At 37.6% G+C, this 14,357-nt stretch overlaps 2 protein-coding genes across 4 annotated transcripts; both read right to left on the bottom strand.

Moving 5' to 3' along the window:
• Positions 1-3,842: 3,842 nt before the first annotated feature.
• LOC109238250 (U-box domain-containing protein 35-like) lies at positions 3,843-9,374 on the bottom strand. Of its 2 annotated transcripts, none has more exons than XM_019404679.1 (8): positions 9,080-9,374; positions 8,467-8,570; positions 7,762-7,883; positions 7,474-7,677; positions 6,928-7,189; positions 6,693-6,788; positions 5,633-6,061; positions 3,843-4,692 (listed from the first exon to the last, which is right to left on the bottom strand). In XM_019404679.1, the coding sequence occupies exons 1-8, from the start codon at positions 9,240-9,242 to the stop codon at positions 3,982-3,984; spliced, it is 2,091 nt and encodes a 696-aa protein (XP_019260224.1). In that variant the 5' UTR covers positions 9,243-9,374; the 3' UTR covers positions 3,843-3,981. The 2 variants fall into 2 exon arrangements, with proteins under 2 accessions (XP_019260224.1, XP_019260225.1); XM_019404680.1 differs by having other exon boundaries at positions 9,076-9,372.
• Positions 9,375-9,895: 521 nt separating this feature from the next.
• On the bottom strand, positions 9,896-14,071 carry LOC109238249 (protein phosphatase 2C 16-like). 2 transcript variants are annotated; one of them, XM_019404678.1, is made up of 5 exons: positions 13,835-14,070; positions 12,298-12,998; positions 11,880-12,197; positions 11,693-11,798; positions 9,896-10,572 (listed from the first exon to the last, which is right to left on the bottom strand). In XM_019404678.1, the coding sequence occupies exons 2-5, from the start codon at positions 12,892-12,894 to the stop codon at positions 10,238-10,240; spliced, it is 1,356 nt and encodes a 451-aa protein (XP_019260223.1). In that variant the 5' UTR covers positions 12,895-12,998; positions 13,835-14,070; the 3' UTR covers positions 9,896-10,237. The 2 variants fall into 2 exon arrangements, with proteins under 2 accessions (XP_019260223.1, XP_019260222.1); XM_019404677.1 differs by having other exon boundaries at positions 12,298-14,071.
• Positions 14,072-14,357: the final 286 nt, after the last annotated feature.

The raw sequence follows: 14,357 nt of genomic DNA, 5'->3' as shown, positions 1-14,357 counted from the left end.
TACGAGCGTAATTCCACTCCTTAGGAAACCCATTAGGATTGACACCACGTGCTCCGTCTTCACAAAGAAGAAACTCTCCCAAAAGCGGAGATTGGTCTTATTGTCCATCTTTACCACCAAGCCCTTGGTCCCCGCGGTGACGAAGATGTATCATAGTACCCCTATAAAAACTGGGTACGAAGAGGTGAAGCAAGTGACTAACAGAAATCCCCCAGCCGGCCAGTTCCGCGTACTTGGTAAGCATGAGGAAGAGTTTGTACATATACAGATAGAGCGGAGCTGGGCACACCCCATAATAGCGACAGAAGTCTTCCACCAGGTAAGGAAGGGGAAGTGTGTAACCGATGACAAACGGATACGCATAAAACACGCAGTACCCCGGGCGATGTATCTGCACGACGTCGTTACCCGCGGGAATGAGTTCAACATGGTCAGGAATCCTCCACTTAGCTTTAAGCACAGCAAGCATCGTAGCGTCCATTACGAAAATGAGGGGCTTAGGATCGGCGTCAGGTAAGTTTTTGGAATCAGTCCTGGTTTTCCCCGAGCATGGAATTATCTCATCCACGGTGGGAAAATTTTTATTTTCCAAATGGTTGTCCCCTCTTCATGGGAGGGCACATCCGTTTCCGATGCAACGGTGTCGGCGACTCTATCGGAGGTAGAAGGTGCACTAGCCATGTTTTAGTTGATTATATTGATGATAAGTGCTAAGGTAGGGGGAGTAATAATGGCAAGAAACGTCAAAAGAAGAGAGATGGAGACGTAAGAATCTGAAGAAGGAACAAAGAGAAGCCGGGAGTTTTTCGAATAACATATAGGAAACGCAGCAACCCCAAATGAGAAGTTCTCTTCTCTATTTATAAGAATACAAGAACCTTGAGCGGGAAAACCAAACGACATCACATTAATTCCAAAGCAGAAGAGGCACAGGAAATGACATAACTTATGGGGAACGTGCGCCATAATGACGCATGACAAATTGACGTCATTTCAAACCGACGTAACGGTCAGGTATGGCTCTCGAAGCATCACATCGCCATCTCGCTATGAAGGGTCCGCCCCTCGATTGAGATGCACAGATTTCTCAACTCGCAAAGGGGTGGGGTCCGCCCACCGAGTTCACCAAAGACGACCCCGATAGGGGGAGGGACTAACTGTATAGTTCAAAATCTGATCAAAAGAATTCTACTTAATGAAGAACGACCAGGAGTCAACCAAGCCGAAGTCAGGTACAGGAAGCAACACATCGGCGAATGATTCAGCTACGATAGAGGTCGAGCACTCAGTTCGTCCCAAACGGATAGCTCAACACTTAGACATTTTAGAGGAATATTCTACAGGATATTCCAAGAACTTAGGTACTTCGGTCAAGGACCACTGGGTAAGGAAAGTGTTTGGTAAAATACCATGAGAGAGAGTAACATAAAGGGGGTGGGAGAGAACTCTTACAGATAGATATATCCCTCTAAAGGAGAAGGTATTCCATCCTCCCAGGCCCTTCGCCAAAAAGGAGATGAATTCCAAGATCCTGGCAGTTTTATCTGTAGTTCAACTTCAATGATGTATGGAGGTTTATCTTATTTAAGAATGGTGATTATTTTCCTTCATGTATTCTTCGTTATCACTTAATATTATTGAAGCCGTCTTCTTTTTTCTTACACTATGGAATTCAATCACGACTGTAATCAAGTTTTACATTCAGCCTTGATTGTTTATTCCCGTTTTCTATCTCAGATCTAGAATAAATTATCCCTGGCTAGGATTTACTCCATTCCTTCTTATTTAATTGGTTTAATAAAAAGAGCTTAAACTTTTTGGTCAAACAACATCGTTTTTGCACTTCGTCTCCTTTGTTTCTACTTAGGTGGATGCATTTTTTGCCTAGGCAATGAATTAGCACAAGATACTCGTAAATTTATATCACAATACATGTTTTTGTTTTCAATTACAAAATAATCGAGCTAAAGTTCAGCAAATATAAACAAAAACTTCAGCTCCTAGAATGCTGAAGTTCAGCAAATACAAAACAAACTTCAGCTCCTAGAATGCTGAAGTTCAGCAAAGTTAACCCATGAACTTCTACAAAGTATATGTCCTATAGATTTCTGACTTGAAGGGATTACAAAACAAAAACTTCAGCCAAAACATGCTGTAATTTTATTGAATTGAAGTTTGCCATTGCACTATGAACTGAAGTTTGCGTGATTGTCTTTGCTACTTTAGGCCCGTATGTCTGAAGTTACCCGAAAAGTGGGTATGCGTATAATTTTTTTTGCAAAGCGAGTATAAGTTAAAAGGTGACCCAAAAACTGGGTATAGATGCAAATCCCCACAAAACAAATAGCGGATCACGTGGAAAACGGGGCATTTGCATCTATACCCACTTTTTGGGTCACGTTTTAACTTGTACCAGCTTTACAAAAAAAATTGCAAGCGTACCCACTTTTTCGCTTAAGTTCAGCATACGGGCCTGAAGTAGCAAAGGCAACCACGCAAACTTCAGCATTCTAGTAGACGGGCCTGAAGTAGCAAAAATTGCTGAACCAAGTGTGCTGAAGTTTTTGTTTGTAATTGCTGAACTTAAGCATTCTAGTAGCTGAAGTTTTGTTCTCTATTTGCTGAAATTTTTGTTTGTAATTGCTGAACTTCAGCATGTTTTAGCTGAATTTTTTCACGTAAACTTAGTGTTGGCTGAAGTTTTTGTTTGTAAGTGCTGAACTTAAGCATTCTAGTAGCTGAAGTTTTGTTCTCTATTTGCTGAACTTCAGCATGTTTTAGCTGAAGTTTTGTTCTATATTTGCTGAATTTCAGCACGTTTTAGCTGCACAACCCATGCTCTCAAGATATGTCTATGAATTTTCTGCTTGAAGGGATTCATTATAGTTTGACTATTTTTACGATGGTAGTCATTACTCAACTTTGTGCTAACATCTTCAGGCTTTAGATTTTTCTTGTTCAATTAGTGTGATGATGGAAAAAAGATTCCTTTTCTGTGTTATTATTAAAAGGAAAAAGTAATGAACTTCCATAGTAAGAGATATGAATGGTGAAAGAAATCAGAGATCTTTGATGTTCGAATTTTGTAGTCTATGTATATATAACTGGTAATTACAAACTTAAGTTGGGGGTTGAAATCTTAATGACTTATGCTGATCAGATCACAGAAAAGTTGTAACCTATGAACTGAAGTTTCATAGCAGCGCCAATGGCAGAAGAAGAAGAAGAAGACGAAGAAGAAGAAGAAGGAGGAGGAGGAGAAAGAGGGCTGAAGTTGTTTAAAAAGTGGGTACAAATTAAAACTTTTAAAATATATGGGTATAGGTTAAATGGGGGTGACCAAATAAGGCGTCCCGTGTAATTTTTACGTAGAAAACATAGCATAAGATTTTAAAATTAGCACAACTCAAGTATGTACGACCAGATAACATTCGTGAATGCATTGTTTAAATTTCTTTCTCTCTTTTCCGGCTTTTGCTGCTGTTATAAAGAAATTATCAATTATTTATGTTGGAGACTTAGTGAAAGAGTTCTAATTATATTTACACAAATTCTCCGGTGCTATGGATTCTTTTAACCACTATTGATTCCTCTTCTGTTAGTCAAGCTTTCAGGCAATAGTTGATGGTAGAAATTTACCCGCATAGTGCTTACAACCCATACTAATTTATGGTATGTCATAAGCCATACCAATTTACAGTGCGAATAAGTTTTTACCATAGTTGATGATGACAATTCACCTAGTCCCTCTTTTCTATCTTCAGGCAGTATATTTATTCAAATTAGATCGTTCCAAAAGAATGTCAATCGTATGAAAAAAGGAGGATAAAATAAAGGCAACATTCGCTAAAATTGTTGATAACCTAGATTTCATCACCTCTCGTGTAATTATTATGCGTTTGGACAATATGTTGATGTTGAAGAAAATGAGTTATACTCCTCAAACAAGATTTTCTAATAATAAAGATGCAGAGGAGCAAGTTAACTACTGATACCTGGCATGCTATTAATTCCAACTTCTTTAAGCTTATTAAGCTCAGGCACTATTACTGAACCAAGATCCGGTCGATCTTTCATCCTCAGCTCAGCACACTTGAGTGACAATTTTGCAAACTTAAGAGCCTCTTCAACTGGCCAGTTTTGCACTGTCGGATCTAACAAATCTGCAAATGTACCTTTCTCAATGGCCCTCTCGACATGATGAGTTAAACCCATTGGTGGCCTTGCAGTAATAATTTGGAGCAACATTATGCCGAGGGAATATACATCTGATTTAGTCCCTAACTTTCCTGTTTGTTGATATTCAGGATCTATATAACAAAAAGTTCCAGCAGCTGAAGTCATGTGATATTGTGTTACAGTGTCAGCTACAGATGGTGGAACTAACCTTGCCAACCCAACATCACTGATTTTGCAGACATAATTTCTGTCTAAAAGGATGTTTGCTGGCTTTAGATCACGGTGAACAAGAGGTTCTGGCTTTGCTTGGTGAAGGAATAGAAGCCCGGTTGCAATCTCCGCAGCAATTTTGAAGCGAATTTCCCATGGAATTGAAGGGGTATTACCTTTCCGAAAAAGACGATCTTCCAAACTGCCATTATTCATAAACTCATAAACTAAACACCCGTACTCGGGACATGCACCTAATAGTAGCACCAGATTCGGATGCCTAATGAGACTGAGGACCTCAACCTGTAAATTAAAACGCATTTTTTTATGTGCATCAGCAGTTGGCTTGTTGAATACTATACTAACATCAATCAACAATTTAACCAAGGAAAGAGGACATCTATGTATATAGCATAGAGGAGTGAGTAAGAGCTACAACACCTCGCAAATATTCTAGTTATACTAGTAAGTGAAAATCCATCCAATTTACATGTACTAAGCCACTGCTTAACCTTTTTAATGAAGAGATTCCTTGGACATCTCTAAGAGCGTGCTCATAAATGTACAGGTAAAAGATTTCACATAGATGCTTATGCACATAATAAGGAAGCTTTTGAATGAAGCATATGGAACAAAAAACTACCAGGTTATGCATTAGTCAAAAACATTCCTGTAATACATATTATTTTTATGAAGGCAGTGTCCGGACGCCAGCTCATGCACACCCCGATATTCCACCAGGTATCTACTACCTCCCACCAGCACATGTACCAGTTACTTGTTGAGTTGTCCCACATCGGTGGGATTTGAAGAACTTGGTCTCTTTATATGGTTTTGGGCAATCCTCACCTCATAAGCTAACTTTTGGGGTTGAGTTAGGCCCAAGGTCCATTTATCATTACTCTGCAACAAGACTTAGGCAAAAGGGAAGAAATCACCTAGCGTATGACATTCCTATTATAGATTAATCAAAACAATCACGTCATGCGCCAAAATGCATCATTATACATGCATTTGTCTACATGCACAATTTATCATGATTCCCACCATTGCGTCCCCGGTAATTAACTCTATCATGATTCCCACCATTGCGTCCCCGGTAATTAACTCTAGAAGTGACTCAATGAACTCGCATAATTCTTATGAAAAATGAAGTTGCTCACCTCAAATAATGAAGGACCTTTATCTTAATTTGTATTGTAAAAGAAGAGTGTATCGATGAATTAGAGATATCAAGAGTTACCTCTTGTTGGAACTGTTTCTTCCCTTGTGCAGCATCAGCACTCAGAACTTTAATGGCAACAGGCGTGTGATCAAGTTTTGCCTTAAAAACAGGTCCATATCCACCTTCTCCAACTTTTAGAGAACTTGAGAAATTTTTGGTTGCTGCCTCAATCTCTTCTATTGTATACTTCCTATAACGGAGATCATTCTGAGATAGAACATTCATTGCTCGATTCTTTTTTTCTCCCTCTAGCTTGGCCTTCAGCTCCGCATACTTCCTTCTTTGTGCTTCTATCTCAGCCATCTTTTGTGCTTTCTTAGCAGCTTCAATAGCAGCTCTGCATTTAGCCTTTTCGGTCTCAGCAATTGCAAGAGCCGCCTCTTCAGCAAGACGGGCTTGTTCAAACCTACGAGCTTCTTCCATTTTCCATTTATTAAGCTCTTCAGCCTGAAATTTAGTATACACATAACACACGGAAAACTTAATCAAGGATAAGAAGAGGAAGAAAGCCTTGGTCCTTGCATTTGATGTCATAAATTTGTAACTCGTGTTTCCAATAGCCTTTTTTGGCAACAGAGACATACTAACAATTTGTTCATAAACTTATACACCAGGGTGATATGAATATGATGCTATTTCTTACTCAGTATATAGATAAAATTGTAACTAATAACGATTAATTCATACCTTACGTATTTTCTTGGAAGAATAACTCCCCATAAAAATGCTGAATGCACCAATGTAGTTTTGGGCGTCGGTAGCCCCTAGAATTATATTATCGGTTCTAAAATATACCATGCAAATACGGTGGCCTATTCTAGGCATCTAAACCATGTACTAAGTATCCAAGTAACACAAACTGAACATTTGATTCTGTGAGTGCTAGTAAAATTTGTAGAAACATGAGTTCCCTTATAATTTCTTTTCCATCTTTTAACTTTAAAACTAGGTCTCTTTTCAATGCATGTTCTATGTTTGATGTTTTTTGCAGATACTTGGGCCTTTAAATTTCTTCTTTCTTTCTATTTTAAGTGGTCTTCATTTTGTGGTTCTATGCAATTAGACAACGAGACATTACCGCTTGGTTGGCCAAGACAGCTTCTTTGCAAGCTGCATTATACATATCCAAAGTTTGCCTTAGCTCAAGTTTTAGTCTTTTCATCTCAGCTTCCAACTGCATTATCACATATGATGAGACAGAGGTTATTATTCAGCAAATTTGTTATACTTTTTATATAACGGAAATGCTCATATTGTGTATTAAGCTACAAATTTGCATCGTAATGTAGCTTCTATGATTATATTGCACTTACTGTATATGAGGAGCTTCCATTCCTTGGAGTTTCTTTGATTGCAACTTGTGTGAAGTCAAGATTGTCTGCTGAGATATCAACTGATCTATGGTTAATACGAGCAAAGAGATCACTACCATCTGATAGAGAAGTTCGGCTACATGAATTCATCGGCCCTCCAGAGGGAGCATGAAGATGATCCATCACTACATTAGATGGTCCTTTTTCAGGCCTGGTCTTCTCAGATTCTATAATCTTTGGCTCTGCCCTTGCAAATGACAACCTATTTTGTACCATTTATTCATTAAAATTAGCTAGAACATAAAGAATTCACACGTTTGCTTAGAGCATAAGGAAGCATAATTGCTCCTTCACCTATTATTTCTTAGTTCAACAGTTAAAACTTTAGCTCCAAATAAGATGGAGACACAACAAAGGAAGAAGTAACCATAATCATTCTCTATGGGCTATAAGCACTGCAATGCGAAAGTTGTTAGCTTTTTCAAGCCAACAAAACGAAAGGGAAAGTTGGTTAGTTTTATATCATCAGTTGCTTATATTTTGTACCTGGATATGTCTTCTGATTCAGAGTTACTTAATCTAGACGGTGTCCATGCTGATGAGGAATGTTGCCTTGCTGGCGCAGAGGAAGTTAGAGGTTTTGCTGCTGGTCGGACAGATTGTTGCCTGCCTTTTGAAACTACGTAGACAGTACAAAATTCTGGTGCAGCCTTATTTATGATTGTTGGGACATCAGGAGTCCAATATTTCCTGCAGAAAAAGGTTATAAGCCAAGTTTAATTTGTTTTCCTCCACAATGCAGCATAAGCAACAGAGAAACTGAGAGATAATAACCTGCCAAAAGCGCTCCTAGATGATGCACCAAGAACAATGTTGGTAACACAGTGACCGTTGATGTAGTCAACAAGTCCTTTGGACACTTCAGTATCCTCAAGGGCGATCTCTTTCACTACTACCTGCAATCATTTGAGTAAAGTATGATTTAGTAAAATTCTAAAATGGTGCAAGCCCGTTTCACCTAAACATTGAAAAACGACGCTACTGTAGGTAATTAATAAATTACTTTAATGGTACAAGAGGTTTAGGGGGAAAAAGGAACAGAAATGAGAAAATAGACTTTGTGTGTTTGTGGGCAGCCCGGTGCACTAAGCTACCGCTATGCTCGGGGTCTGGACCAAACAGAGGACAATGCGGTGTTTAATATAACTTTTTTTTTCCTGCCATATTTGCTAAATATATTTAACTATCAAAAGTATCCTTAGAAATCACTAGAAAATTATTAAAGGGTAAAGAGTATCATAATGTAGAATGACTTATATTTAGAACGGATTGGAATGGAATTATGGAAAGAATGTGAAATCAAATAGAATGAAGGAAGTCTTTGGTCGATTCAAAGAAACATAAAGGAAGACATCATGATTGAAAAGAAAAAGAGTAAAAATGCTAACTTTGTTATGGATTTCTCAAAAATGCCATATTTCTTATCGTTTCTTTTGTAGTTGTAGTCAAACTCCTCCATGATATGTTTAATTCACTTACCCTTTTACGCGCAGAATAAGCCCTGAAAGGAGTGAAGACATTTTGAGTATCTTCGTCGCATGATCCTCCATTTGCATCTGGAGCAGCTTCATTCCCACCACCCGCTACAAAGCAGCAACAATGTCACAATAAACAACCAAAAATTTCAACTGTTTCAGATATAGAAGAATGGACCACATTTGGAAATTGTTATCCGAAATCCACCGGCATAACTAATGCAAATTAGCACTTTGTAGGGCCCATAAAAGGGAATTAGGAGCTTCTGCATTTCAAGGGCTTGAACCCGAGACCTTAAATGGAGGGATATCATCCATTCTACCACACTCTTTGGTGGTAAACCAAAACCACATTTCACTTACATTAACAGAAGGGGAGCCTTAGAGCAACTGTAAAGTTATCTCGTATGACTTGGAGGTCACAAAGTTTGAGCCATGAAATAATGCTTGCATCAGGGTCGAAATGCTATGTGGACCGAGCTGTCCTTTTTATAGGTGCAACAAAAAGCAAAAGTTCCCATTCCTAATAATATATATATATATATATATATATATACAATTTTAATACCAAAATATTGATCCCGTAGGAATGGGAATAAGAGAAAAAGGGTACCTACGATTTGGTGACTTCTTGATTCGAACATGGAGCAATACAAGATTTGGATTGGTTGTAAGGAGATTATCAACAGCCCATTTCACAGCAGAGGCGCTATTCTTATCTTTATCAACTGCCACAACTATAGGGCGGTGGTGGCTACCGCCATCATCTGACGAAGCCATTTTTATGACACAATGAAAAAGTTGGTGGTGGTAAGAGAAAAGGAGGCTACGCCGCTAGTTACCTCCCGCCACTTTCAACCACCATAACGGCCAAATTTCTTTTACCTTGGAATCATTAGTTTTACAAAATGATTTGGTGGACAAATTTTTATGTTTATCTCTGCTCCATTAACTATTTTTACCACTTTGACTAGGTCTATGGTGCTGTTTTAATCCCTTTTTTCCTTTTCCTTCACATAAAAATGAGAAAATAAATACAATTATTGCATGTTTGATTTTTTATGACACTACTTGTGTGCATCTTAATTGTTTCAACGGATACATGTTCGATAACTCTATCCGCCAAGACTTGAGATCTGAATCCAAAGTTTCACTGACTGTATTGATCACCAAGCCCACACTTAGGTGTAATTTTTGCATATTCAACTATAGCATAACACATAAATACCCTCAACTTGTCCCGAATTTTCAACTACACAATACAATTACCAAGCCACACGCTTAGGTGCAATTTTTGCATATTCAACTATAGCATAACACATAAATACCCTCAACTTGTCCCGAATTTTCAACTACACATCTATAAGTCCTCCGCAAAGTTTAGGTCTGTAGCTAAAATTTCCAGACAAAGTTGAGGGTGAAAAGAATACAAATTTAGAAGAAAAAACTCTACTCTGAATTGCTTATTATGAATCTACAATGTCAAAGTAACATAGGTTAAAATACCTCATAGAGCCTTTTAACACTTTGAGGCATAATGACCATTACATTTGATTATAATAATGTAGTTGCTCCTATTTCAAATAACTAAAAGAAGAAAATTACATACAGAATGGAGCATGTACTAAAATACATACAGAAACCTATTCCAATAAAAGTCAATTATCCCAGATTCCCAGGTGAAAAATGTAAGGGCTTGACTACATTTTGAACCATATTTAGTTTATACTGCAAATCTATAATAAATGAAACAGCAGATTGAGAGGCTAGTTATGTTAGGTTTTGCTCTTAAACTTTCTTTGGGCTTTCAAGTCCACCACAATCACAGTTATGTTGTCCTTGCTGCCCTTTTGAAGAGCTCGATTCGACAAGCACTCTGCTGCAGCCTGTGCTGCTGGATCAATTCCTTCGCCCCTTTCCATGGGGAGCGTTACACCGTTCTTTTTATGCCACATAAGTATGCGTTTACGAGCCATATCACAAACTTCTTCATTTGTCATGACATCCCATAAACCATCACTCGCTAGAATAAGGCATTCGTCATCCTTGGATCGAGGTATGAACGTTACTTCTGGATCAGGAATAATCCAAGGCTTCAAGTATCTATCTCCTGCAATCAATAATAACTGGATTGAAAGAAAGAAAAAGATCTATTTACCAACAAAAATTAGGACTTCTAGAATGTCAAAATTTACTCTAGATCAAATCTGTCCAAGTGATAAACATCCCAAGAAAATACATAATAAGAAAATAGCTAAAAGCTGGATAACATGATGCTACTGGCCACAGGTTACTTCTCATATCAACTTACACATACAAGAATGTTCAGAAGAAATGTCTTTATGCAATCCTGCAGCTCACTTAGTGTACCTTTCTAATGAGAATTCTAATCTAAGTTGCTCAGACACGGGTGTCCGACACGGGTGCGGATCTAGAGGTCGGGTCCTTCGAGATGTAAATTCTATGATTCGGGGATACGGATCCTAGTACGAATACGGGTACGGGAATCCGGCTAAAAATAATTCAAAAAAATAAAAATATAAAAATATCTCTAAATTGTAAGAAATTTTGTGGAATACTTATGTATAGCTTGTAAAGTGTAAATTTCTTTTTTATTTTCAAGTTGTGAATAAGTAAATAATTGATTTCCTAGATAAGGTATGCTATTTTCTTCAAATTTACCCTATATTTGGTTCTGATTTTAGGAATCAAATTGTATCTCGTCTTGAATTTTCCCATCTGTCGTGGTCAAAGTACCCAAAATTGTTTGACCATATCCAGTACGGATCTCATACACGTACTCATACTAGTGTCGTGTCGACAGGGGTATGGCACTTAAGCTGCTATGTCGGAGCAACTCTAATTCCTGAAAGCTTTGGCGTCTAAGCATAGGTGGCAATATATTTTATAATTCAAACATCTTAGACCAAATGGAAGAGGCAGAGCCATACAATATGCACTACTACATAATAGAAGCTAGAGTATATTGGTTGTATCACCAATCATGGAATCTTGAATTAGCTTCTCTTTTAAGAATGAACTGTGCTCCAGTACAATCTATTGGAAGCGCATAACGTAACGCAATAAAGGCACCAAGTAATGGTAAAGATTTAAAGCTTAATAGCTCATACTCCATAGTTCATACTAGTATGGTCAAAATACAGAAGATTCAGCTGGTGATTAGAGTATCTTGCAAATGCTAGAAAAAGGTTAGCTAGGAGAAAACATACCGATGGACCTAGACATTGCAAGAACACCAAAAACACGATGGCCATTCCACTGTATCACCTTGCCTCCAGCTGCTTCAATCCTTTCATATTCATCTTCTCGGTTTGGCTGACAAAGAGAATGGACTTGAAAATGGTACATAGGAGATTAATTTCTATGCAAGTAAATATAGTCTAAAATTTTGCTTACTTTGTGATCCACTGACAATGCCAAGGGTTCCTTCCCACGACACAGAACAGCCCTTGAATCACCACAGTTTGACACTATAATGTGAGATGAACAAACAACGGCAACAACCGCTGTGGAGCCTACAGTTTCTGGGGCAACAGGCTCATGACTATCTCCCCCTCCAATCTCAGCATCAACTTTAAGAAAACAGTTGGTAAATGCTTTTCTCCAGTGCTCTTGGCAACTTTGCCTAATACTTTCATCACTGAGATTTGTCATAATAGTTTCCAACTCCTCAATCAATACAGCATGCATCCGGTCTCGGCAGTAATTTGCCACCTGAAAAGAAAAAAAGAGAATCAAATTTATTGTTCATATTTAGTTAACAAGAAGAGTTGTGCAAACCTAAGTGAGAAAGAGAGAAGAGAGAGACAGAGACCTGAGAACCACCATGGCCATCATAAACTCCAAAGAAATGAGTCGTCAAATGACTTAAGCGTCTAGGCTGTCCATCAAACGCGCGATCACCAATTAGCATCTGTAGAGGAATTTTCAAGAATCTAGGAACAGTTGCAAATGCATCTTCCATTTCTGGTCTCCTTCCACAGATGGATGTATATCCCCATAGGGGTATGTAGTCCACTTCAAAAACACTTCGGCTGACTGTTGCACTCAAGCCTTTATCTAGGGGTAGCTGAACTACAACTTCAGATGATTTTATGATCTGCTCCTCATGTCCATTGGAAGCTTCCACGGGTCTAGTCACAGTATCCTCAACATCTGACTCAACTAGAACCTCAGTCTTAGCAATAAGTTCGACATGGCTGATGATTTTCTGAGAATCTACGAAATCCTGACCTTCTATATCAGACGCTATCTCAAAACCTATAAAATCATCAGCACATATACTACTACAATCGCTCACCACTGACAAGGAACACGAACTATCAAGAATCTGATCACCTTCCAATGAGAAGGAATCATCATCACCAGCAATCCAGCTGCTTTCATTTTCAGAAATCACATCAAGCGACATAGTCCCTTCACTCCGGCTCTCTTCAGGCACAGATGATACTGTAATACTAAGGTCGCTCTCTGAATCAGCAGAGCTGCAATCATCATTGCCACCAGAAACTGAGTCTGCCAAAGTTTTAGTCTCAGAATTAGAATACAAGCTCGCCGTATCATCCATCGACTTTAGCCTAGTAAAATCCATATAACTTCCTAAGCTTGGGTTATGACAGATCAAATTACCAAATATAAATGGCACTGCAACCGCCCGATACATCTCCTCCATCGAAATCACTATATTGAAAGCAGTAAAAGTTGACCACCCCCTCTAAAACTAAACTGCCTTTCATTGTTAAACTAATTCATCACCTCTCTTTAGAATCAGTAATAGTCTTATCATGAGCTTCAGCATACCATTTTCCATGCCTAATTAAATCAACTAGTAAAAGACCATTCTTTTACATTGCGCGGCGCCCCATTAATCAAGATGCTTGACAGAAATTGGTAATCAGTTCTGTTTAGCAAAAAAGAAACAGCAAGAACCCCCCCTTTTTTTTGGGTGCAAAATCTAACTTCTTCTTCAACTATATATACTCAGAACATAACAATATTCACTAGAGATCCTTACATCCACTCAATTAATATAGGTAATAAGATAAAAATCCAAACTTTACATAAATCCTTAGTCTTAAATGACAAGAAAGACAGGTAACAAGGAAAGGGTCATGTGAATTAACCTATGAAAAGCAAAGCCAATTACCAAGAATCACATGAAAGCACTGAAAAAGCAGGTACCCTTTTTCTAATAAAACTTCAGTACCCTGGATCTGAGGTAATTCACAACAACCCCTCTTTGAAATATAATCCTTTTTGTCTTCTATATTTCAAATAATTATTACCTCAATATGTAGCAAACAAATAAAAATAAATCAGATGGTAAAGGTAGAAGATGAAATAGCTACTACCTAATCCTGTTCTTTTCAAGAACTTGTAATCTTCTTCACTGTTGATATCTGCTTATTGACTTAAAAGAATAGAGAGTTAGCACAAAGAATCAAGAATAGAAGAAATGGGGTTGCTTTCTGAATTGCAAAATAATACTATTAGTATAATTCATTGAAGTGACTTTCCTTTTTTATATTTTTATATATTATTTTCTATTTTCAGTTCAGGACTTCTGAAAGCTCAACAAAAGTGAGTTGAGTGGAGAAGAAGTTGAGAATTTAAGGAAAAAACATATATCCAGAAAAAATAAAAAATAAAAATCTATCCCTTCTTATTTATGTGACATAGTTTGAATTGATATAAAGTTTTAAAAAAAAAATTGAAACTTGTCATTTTAAATATGACATAGCAATTTCATGGCTATAAAACTTTTAAAATTTATAGAATTGAACATATCATAATATTTTGTGACTATAAAACTTCTTATTAAATATAAAGTATTAAATATTCTCTCAGTTTCAATTTATATAAACTTATTTGACT

The sequence above is a fragment of the Nicotiana attenuata genome, unplaced genomic scaffold (assembly GCF_001879085.1).
Source record: "Nicotiana attenuata strain UT unplaced genomic scaffold, NIATTr2, whole genome shotgun sequence".
Taxonomy (NCBI): domain Eukaryota; kingdom Viridiplantae; phylum Streptophyta; class Magnoliopsida; order Solanales; family Solanaceae; genus Nicotiana; species Nicotiana attenuata.
The sequence above is the reverse complement of the archived record's forward strand: the minus strand, read 5'-3'. Positions and strand labels throughout refer to the sequence as shown.

Bases quoted from the DNA above. Each gene is read 5' to 3' on its own strand.
- LOC109238249 (XM_019404677.1), bottom strand. From the start codon at position 13,155: ATGGAGGAGATGTATCGGGCGGTTGCAGTGCCATTTATATTTGGTAAT. The intron at 12,198-12,297 runs GTCTCTGTCTCT...TTTTCTTTTCAG, and splicing joins ATGGCCATGGTGGTTCTCAG to GTGGCAAATTACTGCCGAGA. The intron at 11,799-11,879 runs GTAAGCAAAATT...TCTCTTTGTCAG, and splicing joins CATTGTCAGTGGATCACAAA to CCAAACCGAGAAGATGAATA.
- LOC109238250 (XM_019404679.1), bottom strand. From the start codon at position 9,242: ATGGCTTCGTCAGATGATGGCGGTAGCCACCACCGCCCTATAGTTGTG. The intron at 7,678-7,761 runs GTTATTATCTCT...CTTTTTCTGCAG, and splicing joins TCTAGGAGCGCTTTTGGCAG to GAAATATTGGACTCCTGATG. The intron at 4,693-5,632 runs GTAACTCTTGAT...TTTAATTTACAG, and splicing joins AGAAACAGTTCCAACAAGAG to GTTGAGGTCCTCAGTCTCAT.